The sequence below is a fragment of the Azolla caroliniana genome, unplaced genomic scaffold (assembly GCF_043228905.1).
Source record: "Azolla caroliniana isolate FFs.n. ecotype wild unplaced genomic scaffold, voAzoCaro1.0.p SCAF_9, whole genome shotgun sequence".
Taxonomy (NCBI): Eukaryota; Viridiplantae; Streptophyta; class Polypodiopsida; order Salviniales; family Salviniaceae; genus Azolla; species Azolla caroliniana.
The window spans coordinates 7,777,268-7,788,782 of record NW_028230444.1 but is presented as its reverse complement, the minus strand read 5'-3'; the positions used below and the strand labels follow the sequence as shown (position 1 = coordinate 7,788,782).

The following is an 11,515-nucleotide window of genomic DNA, read 5'->3' as shown; positions in this document are numbered from 1 at the left end:
CGTAGAACCCTAATATGCACAACTTATACTCATTCAAATCTCGCTCTAAAACTCGCTTTCCATCATAATCTCATGATAGAGTGTCTTGCCTATGCTCCATTATGATCTTCAAGTTGATGGTCTATGCCTAAAAAGCCATTTCCTCTCTTTTTTCCCACATAACAACAAGTCCTTGTAAACAAACTTATATTACTCAGGATTGAGAATTTCGATATTTAATCGTCGAGCAAGATGATCTCAAGTTTCATATGCCACATTTAAATTGGTGAGTACATTACCTTGAGTGGGCAATGCCAATTGAATTTCTTTATAACCTTACCATATTGTGAGCTATAGTTTGAGATTTGGAAACAACAAAGGACATTATAGGAACAATACTAATAATAATGGGTTCATGCTGCGCAAAGTGATATAATTTTGGTACTTCTAAGTTTTGACAAGGTAATGGAAATCGAGTTAATGAGATGCAAGATAGTGAATGAGTGGAGAACCGGAAGAGAACAGCTGTTTAATTTTCACATATTCCTTGCTTGCTTCAGGGAGGATTTGAACTTTGCACCTTTTGAAGGATTGAAAAACAAAAACAAAAATTAGAGATTTAAAAGAGAGAGAGAGAGATAGAGGGTCCCAAATTTTTTTGATGCATATGCACGTTACATAAACATACATACGCATCTAAATAAGTGGATAAATAAATAAATATAAATAAAAAGGGAGGTTGATCTGTTTAGTTCTTTTTTTCTTTTTTTCTTTTTTTCTTTTTCTTTTTTTTTTTCTTTTTTTTTTTCTTTGTTCAATTCGATTGCAGGGATTCTAATCGATTTAAAGAATAAAAATAAACATAGCAAGCAAAAAGAAAAAGAAAAAAGAAGAGGAGTGGAGAGATAGATTATTGAAGTTGGATGCAGGAGAGGGGATAGCAGGCGATGGCCGGTAACAGCAGCAGCAATAATAATAATAATAATAATGGAAATAATGGAAATAATGGAAATGGAGGAGGCCGAGTGCCGCCAGGCTTCCGCTTCCATCCCACAGACGAGGAGCTCGTGAATTACTACCTCAGGAAGAAAGTCAAGATGGAGAGCTTTGACCTTGACGTCATCCGAGACGTTGACCTCAACAAGCTAGAGCCTTGGGACCTCCACGGTATGTATGTATGTATGTATGTATGTATGTATGCATGTATGTATGTAAAATGCCCACATGTCAATCAAAGTCAAGAGTCAGCATCAGTCAAAGTCTAGACAATTTTGGGGTTTTTTATTGAGTTTAAACACCTTCTACATCCACCCCCCCCCCCCCCCCCCATCCCACAACTTCTCCCTGTAGATGTGTAGATACATATATGTTTAGCGTCCATGGGAGACCGATTGCAAAATCAATGAGAACAGGGCCTAGCCCATGGAGAGAGAGAGAGAGAGAGAGAGAGAGAGAGAGAGAGAGAGAGAGAGAGAGAGAGAGATTCTATTATTGTCTTCGGAGGTCAAATATGACCTACGAGACCAAAAATATTACATTCCACATAATACATGTGAAAGTGAGTAGCGACATTCGATGTTCAAGAACTTTACTAATGAATGTTTCAATCAAGAGTGCCCATCCTGTGTGTGTGTGTGTGTGTGAGAGAGAGAGAGAGAGAGAGAGAGAGAGGGAGGGAGGGAGGGAGGTTATGTGGCGTCGATCAATCGAGAGCTCTAACGTTATGACACTTGTGTGCTTTGTGGCGCATGTGCAATTATTGGGGGGCCTCTTATAATAGGGATGTGGTACATTCAACCTCTAGCTCACATATTTAGTCTAGGGTATCATTTGTGCCATCATGAGTAACATATCGAGCTATCTATGATGAGACATGTGAGACTCTAATATAAAGTCATGAGGAGAAACTTTTGATTCACAATCGACATCATCGTTTATTAATCGCCCATGAGTTTGTAACAAGAATGGTGCCCACTAGATATCAAGGAATTCAATCTCAAAAATCATATGTATGTTACATGTCTAGAATATAATTCATGAATATATAGATCAAGCATGTAACTCCTCCACATGATGATACAATGATTAAGTAGTGGAGAGAAATGTAAATCATATGATGATTCAATCTCAAAAATCATATGTATGTACATGTCTAGAATATAATTCATGAATATATAGATCAAGCATGTAACTCCTCCACATGATGATACAATGATTAAGTAGTGGTCGTATTATGACGATGACATGTAACTAATTACATTGTCATTTAAACAAAGATCATATAACACAATAGTCATATAGTGTAGTGATTCATGTCTATAAGGTTGTCCAATTAATGTAGTGAGAAAAAATGTCACCAAAAAATGAGGTTGTGCAAGTGAGAGGTTTAAAACCTTAGGTGCATATTTTAGATTGAAATGCATCCAAATCAATTCTCAATTTATTAAAGTTACATCTTCAATGATATATAAATGACTATGTGATGTAGGGTAGACCTAGACAAGAAAAAGGAAGTTGTTGTTTGTGATGTTCAACTAATGTATGATTATCTAAATATTGATAATGAATATGTGGTCATAGTTGTTATAATCTGGAAAAAATATTAAAGGGACAATGGATTTTATATATGTATCATACCCAAGAAATAGATTGTATTACCCAACTTACCAAATCATATATCAATGAGAACCACTCTATTATATTTGTTAGTGATACATAAGAAACTTTGCAAACGCATATATAAGTACTCTAGTTTCTCATAAAGATCAAAATTTCATATAATCATTCAAGTCCTCATCTACTTACAAAGTTAATGTGAACATGGGCCAATGTAGGTGAAGTAGACTACAATTAATAATGTTAATTGTTATGAAGGCAATGTATGTATAACTAATGAGCGATGTAAAATGAGAAACTTTCCAAGTCAGTAAAGTTTTGATCAATATTTGATATATAGTTCTATAACTTGTCAAGAAAGTGGTCATCGCTTTCAATAAGAATTTATTAAAAATATTATCCTTGCCAATCGGTAAGGAGGATGAATTTGATTCGATAAATCAACGTACATTAACTTTGTGAATATAAATTCATTGAAATTTAGGGTTTTCTACTTGTCTATTGTTATCTTAAGCATACAAAGGATAGATGATTCATGTTAAAAAATATAATTATGTTAAGCCAAATGCTAGTGTGTGGAAATTGGTAAGATGACGACAATAGAGGCATGATAACTACATCATATTGAAATATTAGCAATATCCATCAATTTATGATGGATAACAATGATGGTATAATACATATAACATACTCCATGCAAGGGTGATGGTTAGTGTTGATAAAGTGGTACCATGCTTACAGAGAGATGTCGAATCGACACAGCTCAACAAACAGATTGGTATTTCTTTAGCCACAAAGATAAGAAGTATCCAACTGGAACACGAACAAATCGAGCAACCGCAGCAGGCTTTTGGAAGGCAACAGGTCGTGACAAGGCGGTGCATGCATCTCCACATCGTGGTCGGATTGGCATGCGCAAGACACTCGTTTTCTATCGTGGTCGAGCACCACATGGTCAAAAAACTGATTGGATCATGCACGAGTATAGACTCCTATCCAATGATGATGAGGTCGAAGACCAACATCAAAATTCATATGCATCAGTAAGTTTCTATCTCTAATGTGAATCATGAGAGAGAGAGAGAGAGTAGTTTTTATATAGAGACTTGATCCATGAGGTGGTTGTGTCAATTATGTGTACATCATATAAGGTCATTTATTTCAATGCATCACTTATGGCATATAGTTAAGATAAACCGTGTTGTATATGATTTTTCAAGGACTTAGAGGTGTGATGAAATTGATTGGAAGACAATGAGAGGAAGAGGGAGAGGGAGAGGGAGAGAGAAAACATTTACGTATTATGTGAGACATGTTATAATACCTTGGTATAAACACGTAAAATGTCATGTTTGTACGCATTAATTCTTTTTGTGAGTGTGTATGTTTGTGCACATAAATTGTAGGAAAAAAACAAGTTTGAATGTCATTCAAGAAAACAAATGTTTACACACATACTTATGCCACTTAAGCCATTTGACTTTAAATTAGGAAACACCCCTCGTCATATTTTACCAATATCCGTTTCCCAATCAATACCGAAATACACCATTTATCAATACCAATACTAATTTTTAAAATCCCATTTGGTTGAATTCATATGTCATTCATAGGTTTGTGGTATGTCGAGTGTGTGTGTGTGTGTGTGTGTGTGTGTGTGTGTGTGTGTGAGAGAGAGAGAGAGAGAGAGAGAGAGAGATCATCATAATGGGGTGACTTTAAACCTTTTGTTGTTCCACATGTTTAGGAGGATTGTTGGGTTGTTTGTAGAGTCTTCAAGAAGCGTATACACCATCAAAAAACTGCCGTTCCATCCAACCCATCGATAATGATGTTAGCATCAGAAGAGGAGCAATCTAGCCTAGTGAGCGAAAATCCTAGTCTAGATCAAAATTTTAATAACTTTCAGGTATATATTCACTAACTGTTTCTTAGGAAACGTTATCATAACATTAGTTAACTTTGTGGAAATTGAATTTGTGATACATGTTTTAAGGAGAAAAGTTTTACCAAAATTAGTGTGATGCACAACCGTGTGGTATTGCTTTATAATGGAAATATAAAGGTGGTAATTTGACATTGTGCTTTACCAAGTAACAACGAAAAACTATATACAATAAATGTTTAAGGGGTTTGATGTAATCATTCAAGGCATACACAATATATTAACATGAGTTCTCGTTTCTTGAACTATGTTTCATGTAGGTACAAACAATTTCAAGTGATCCAACAATCTCTTGTGGACATAAGACATTATTTTGCAAAATTGAGGAAGATTATGAAGATATAATGCCAAAAGTTCCCTTTTTGCACATGCCACAACTAGAAAGTCCAAAGAGCAACACAAACAATAACACCTCTTTTCTAGATATCGATTACTATCAAAGAAGATCCTTGACAAGTGTGGAGCCTTCATATTGCAAGAGATCAGATGTTTTCCCTTCATCATTGGCTTTGCCAGATATGCCCATGTTGGATACTTCTAGCTACACCAAGTCTCTTATATTCGAAGGTGATGAAAATCTTGTAGACTATGACCGATGGGATGTACTTGACAACTTACCAAACGACACAAGGCCATACCATATACCCTCAACTGACTTATGCACTACTCTTTTGTCCAACAATTGTGATGCAGATATTTGGAAGGCGTTGTTATAACTTCATGCAAGATGGGGAAAGTATTCCTATTTCTTGACAAGTTAGGGTTTCATGTCAACCCACCAAGTAGAGTCTACCTTAATATATTGAAAATACTACATACACTAAGCAAAAATGTAAAGCCTACACAATGCACCCTCCTCTCTAGTAACCATGTAAGTATCCCTTTTAATCATACATGACTATGGAAGGCAACTATAAACTTTATATTATCAAGTTCTGATTATTAACCTTTTTTAAATGTTTCATAAACATTCTTTTATAACAAACCACAAACTTTCTCTCTGATTTCATCTCCTTACATGGCATGACTACGATCCATGCTCTTACCTACCCACCTCCAACCACAGATACAATCAAACTCTTATTTCCCATTACTTAAAATATAGCTATGGACTTGTTTGAATGTGGGGGTTCAACACACACCTTAAAGTGGAGCCCATAAATAATTGACCATTCAAGACTTATTCCCTCTAATTGTAACAACAATGTGATTAATCACATTACTTAACTTCAAATTTTGAATGGCATTCATAAATTTGTGTGCATTGCAAAACTTTCTTCGCTATTAAAAAGTTTGATAGTGAATTTGAGATGACACTTGCAATGATAGATTTGACTAATATACATATGCCATACATATATGCACAGGTTGATGGGCTATTTATTTGAGTAGACCAAAAAACATTTTATTCAAAAGACATACCATACCTTATGTACACAATACATGTTATTATATATCTACATCATAGTTTGGATTATTGCATATTCACACAAGAATATCAATTACAATCAATAATGGCAAGTGGATGAAGAATTGAAATACTTTAAAGAGAGTAAGTAAACAAAAAAGAGCACATGGTCGCGATACACAGTCCATGGAGGTAGGAATGTAAATAAATGGAGTATAATTATAAGATGGCAATGTATGATTGCTAACTAGTTATCCAATCTGGTCTAAAAAATGGTGGTCAACAATTCACATAGTATCCAAGAATTCTATTTGAAACTGAAAATTATAATGTTACAATTTACAACTTACAATATTGGGTCCCAGCCAACCTCTATTAAATATTTGAGTACACTTCACTAACTTATGGTTTACCACCATGTAATAGAAGATAGATTGTAAAACCTAGGAAAGGTTCTTGTATCCCCACAATCTTAAAGTAGAGAAAGACACGTACACACTTGGATTGTAATAATGTATAAATCCCAAACCCCAAACCCTCAAATCTTGTTATTAGAGGGATGCAATAAGAAGAATTCAATAATGCGCTTTCCCTTGCCATGAACATCACAATTTCTTTGAAGATCGCTTTGTTACACGTAATGTTGATCTATGAAAAGTATAGAGTTGGTTGGAAGAGGCCAGAGGGAGAATCGTGTTGAATTATTATTTACAAAGCTTAGATTTTAGGAAAAGAGATATCATCTTAGTTAGTAGCAATGTGTACCTAAGAGGTACAAATTTCTTTGTGTCAAAAGATCAAACCATAAAGGAGCAAGAACAATGAAGGCAAGCCTATGCAACTAGAAAAGGAACTCAAAATACATAATGAGCTAGATGATGATGAACATTCTTTCGATGTATGTGTTGACATCCTTGCATATGAGAAGATTGGAAAAGTGTTGGTTGTGGGAGATTTTAATGCTAGAGTTGGAACTTATCAAAATGTGGAAGTTGATGAGAATGTAATGGTAGGCTTCTCATGCACATGCTTAAATGTACAAACTTGCATATTTCTCAATGGTACCCATGCGTTTCCGATTACAAATGTTTTCACATGTCTTCAATCTTCGGGAGGAGGAAGTAAAGTTTGTTACCGGCTAAGGTGACACTATGTTGAATCCTCAGTCCTTCGGCGTTCGGCTCAAGGGGGTCTTGTGGTTCAGAAATGGAGAGTACGTCGTAACTGTGATACGGGTGACTCTACCCTAAGGTCATAAGTGTGAACTTAATCGTGGAGGTTGTGGAGATTAGGAAGACGGCTACAACTGACACCTTACGCAACGACATACGCAACGTATATGACTCGACAAAGTAAATGAACTCGACACGAACAACAGATACAAAGAGTTACGATACACAGAGAGTCAAGCAAACAGAAACTATATTGCAGATGTTTGAATACAAAATTATCGATCGTTATTACAAGTTTTCCATGCCCTTTATATACAGGCTTATGGTCGGTTACGCTCGGCACGTGAACCATTACTTTTTCTTTAAATTATTAATTACGCTTCGACTATCCCTACGCTACGGTTGTTACTCCCTCTTCATTATGATACGACCCCACCTGTCTTCTTCGCTTGCCGTAACCGTCCCTTTGTATTTTCTCTAGACCTTTCCCACTTGGTCATCCAAGGCGGCCAACACATGGCATGCCTGTGGGACAGTGCTTGCGCGGTCGAACCCACAAAAGACCTTCCTTAGTTGTCGAAGATGTCGAGGATGTTCAGCTCCGACTGGTCCGTATCGACGAGGACTACGGTAGGTGCTCCAGGGGGTGTAGGTGCAGGTTCGCGGGGGACGACAAGCTATGTTGTCTCCGATTTGGGGGGGGTGGTGAGTTCCGTCAGTTCTGGTGTGGGTGGGCCTGTGGGATCTGTTGGCTCTGGTTCAACCTCTTGTGTGTGTTCTTCTTGTGGGCCTTCTGCTGCTCGTTCAATGGTTGGTGTCATTTTGATTGTGACTCTTCTGCCGCATGTGCAGCTTCTCTTGTTGGCTCTTCATGCGGTGTTTCTTGTAGGGGGCCTTTAGCCGTATCTCCAGTTGTGGCGCCGAGGGAATTCGGTTATGCATCCAAGGGTGGGTTCAACGTCGTGGTGACCTCTGGGATTTCTTCTTCCGGTTGCTGGGGTCTTTCGATTGTGTGCTCCCTAGAGTCGTTGTCCGGGATTATGATGGCGGTTGTATTTTCTCCTTCTTCTGCCATCCTTTGCTCGTTTTCAAATGCTTGGAGTTGGAGGGAGTTATCGAGCTGACTGCCGTCGAACTCTTCAAGAAATTGTGCTATCTCCTCGAAGTGGCGATTGGCCAGGGCTTGATAGTCTTGCGTAAGGTCCTCGTGGACCATGGAATTGCTTTCCTTGTTAAGTTTGTAGAAGCCCTTACCATCTTTCAGCCAATTCTCCTGGTCGGGCTAGTATGTGTGGAGCTCTGTGGCCTATTTTGCTCATTCGGCCCATCCCGTGTTCAACGCCTCTTGAAGTTGCTGCGTAAATCTTTCGCAAGTTATGGCTTGGAGGATCTTAATGCGCTCCGTGTTCATCTTTGTGCGCGTCCACATTTCCTTTAGAGCCATCTTGAGGTGCGAAATTTTTCTTGCGTTGGAGGTGGTGTTTTCTTCGTAACTCTCTTTTATCTCTTGCCACAGTTTGGATTCTTTATCGTGCAACGCTTTGAGTCAACCCATTTCATTGTTCAAGCATACATCTTGTGTTTCGTTGTTCGATCTCGATTTGTTCCTTGTACCATTGGCATTTTTTCTACACGGCCTCCTAAAGTGCTGTGATGATCCCTTCAGAGCGATCGACTTCTTACTTTTTGTTATTGAGCTTTCCAATCGTCTTTGTGTGGGCCGTTATTTCTGCGTCTAATTTCCCTTGGATCATCTTCACGGCCTTATGTCCCTTGGCGCGGATATCCGTCTCACGATCCGATGTTGGAGTTCGAAGTGGAGTCTCTTGATCTCGGTGTTGGCGATTTCCGCCACTTTTTTCACCTTGGCCGCTATCGTTGTCTGAGCTTCCACCTCCTCATGGAGGTTTTGTTGTTTGGGTGTGCAGGAGGCTGTGGCTTCTTGTAGATGGTGTTCCAATTCCGTGATTGTCTTTTGGGCCTCCTCAAGTTGCTGCTTGGCGTACTTTTTAGCCTTCTTCGTCATCTTGTTCTTAAGAACTATATCCATCGCGCCGCTCCGCACTATGGCCAGCTCCTTGTGAACTTCGACTAAGGTGATGTTTAATGGGGGCAACTTGATTCCCATATGGTCCTCATCCGCGTTCCGCATTCGGCCTATCTTGCTTAGAGTGCATTCTTCCTCCTGTTCTACCATTCCGGATAGAGCTTGCTCGATCATTTGCCTTTCCGCGTGCTCCTTCGCCATGCATTGCGAGACTTTGATTTGTTGCATGGCCAAGAATTCCATGATTTCGAAGGAGGTGCCAAATTGGAGCTATGTTGTGAATTCGTGGGCCACGACTGACATCTCCAGGTAAGCCAATACGACATTGTCAGGCATGAGGATGCCTTGCCTCGTTCTGTATTTCTGGTTAGGATCGATTGGGACAACGGAATTTCATCAAGCATCTACGTGGGCTCCGTTTCCTCGATTACTACAGGGGTAGGTTGTGGAGCCGCATCTTTCACCAAACCTCGACCATCCTTTCGATCTAGTCGACGACGTTTGGGTTTAGGGTTGCTTGCTTGCTCGTTGGTTTCCTCCTTGGGAGGGGTCTGTTGTCCATGGACCAATTTTTGTATATTAAGTGTGAAACGAATCTGGAGGTAGGAAAAGTATGTGAAAGCAACCGTAATCAGGAAAGTAACAAGAGAAACACAACCCCCTTACAACCGAATGAACACAATCGCAATACGTGCAGCCGAAAATGATGGAAGACTGAAGCACGCCGAGCGGGGAAAGGAAAAGCTATAAAAACATGAAGGAGAAATGAAAGGAAGAGGGTGAACAGAGGAGAGAGGAAGCCCCCTAGCTAGAATAGGATACTATAAGCATTTGAGAATACTTTTCTTGTAACTCCGGTTGTGAACCGTGTATCGTTGTTTCTCCACTCGTAATATAAATATATATGGTTTTGGGTCTATTCTGTTTTGTGTTATGGTCACGCTTGGTAGTTGATTCTTGAATTAAGATCGTGTCCTACGGCTAAGTGATGCCAACCATTTTGTTACACAACACTGATTGCAGAGCAAGTCTCGTGCACAATCTATTTTTCCACCACGTACCACAATCCCTTGATCCGATTTCCGGAAGGAAAATCGAAGGTGTTGCTTCCGAAGAAGGGGACAACAGGGTCTACTGCTCATTTCGGGGAACGATGGTTTCCAGGGCCCAAGTGTTGCCTTCCTCCTCCCATTCTATCGTGGTGAGGTCTTCAAGCCGCCACTTTTGTTGACACGGAGCTGGCAATGGACGGGCCGAGCCCGGAGCTGGAAGAGTCTGTGGGGGAAACAATACCATAAAATATTGTTGGATTATTGGGCGGAGCATTTTATCTACTTGGAAAGCGTGGAGTCCTTCGTGTAGGGACGACCTTGTGATCACCCCCATAGTCAACTGTGTGCCCTTCGAAAGTCGAAATGATGATGTTGGCCTTCTGCTTCGGCATCCCATACGCATTCGGGTGTACGCACCCCACCTTTAACAAGAACTTCACGATTTCTCGAAAGAATGGGTTAGGGGCATCCCGTGTCCTATACGCCTTGGCTGAGAGGGAATATTCGCCAAAGTAGCGTTCGAGGACCTCTGAGGGAGGGATCTCAAAGTGGTGTTCTCCTATCGATGTCAGGCCCAACTTCTTTGTGATCGTGGCGTTGATGATTGTATCAATGTTAATCTTGGTCGCCATGTCGTGGGAGTTGGGGTGGGGCGGTGCCTCCGCCACTTGGATGTAGCATGCTAGGCCGTGGTCATGAAGCCACCATTGAAGAGAAAGGGAAATGTTGATCGGCATGGCGTTGTCGGCATCAAGTGGTGCAAAAAGGTTGTCTGTGCGCTGGATCGAGCGAGGGGAGCGAGCTGAGGGAAGGGAGCGAGGAGAGTTTAGAAAGCGATGAGATTCTCAGTTCTATGCAGAAAAATGGGTCGAATCCCCTTTTTGTGAGGTTGGAATGTAAGGGTTCAAGATTCGTCGAGCCATGGTGTGCACGCATGTACTTGCTTTCTTGGGATCTGCGTCTGCATGCAATCTTGAGCTTTAAATAGTTCTAAATGCCTTTTTTTCTTTTTTCTTTTCTTTTATCATTCCACACCTAATGGTCATGGTTGTTACTATGGTACATTAATGGTACATGATTACAAAGTGGGGTCGCATTTAATGCGGTATGGGTTCACCCCCCAAAATTGATGTGACAGGGAGTGGGCCAGCATTTGCCTCCGCTAATTTCGCAATGTTTCAGAAAGGGTTCGACGGTGTGGGTCCCCAGTACGGCTTGAGTCGGAAGCCGTTGATCTTTTGTCGTAAAAATTCCCCAGCAAGAGGGCTGAGATCGAAAGTACCATTTTCGACATCG

General features: G+C 40.0%; 1 protein-coding gene across 1 annotated transcript; it reads left to right on the top strand.

The window, feature by feature from the left end:
• The first annotated feature begins 903 nt into the window (after positions 1 to 903).
• Positions 904 to 5,605, top strand: LOC147860083 (NAC domain-containing protein 43-like). Its single transcript, XM_087325108.1, has 4 exons — positions 904 to 1,146; positions 3,337 to 3,638; positions 4,343 to 4,504; positions 4,801 to 5,605. Exons 1-4 carry the CDS (start codon positions 927 to 929, stop codon positions 5,254 to 5,256), a joined length of 1,140 nt encoding a protein of 379 aa, XP_087181234.1. The 5' UTR covers positions 904 to 926; the 3' UTR covers positions 5,257 to 5,605.
• Positions 5,606 to 11,515: the final 5,910 nt, after the last annotated feature.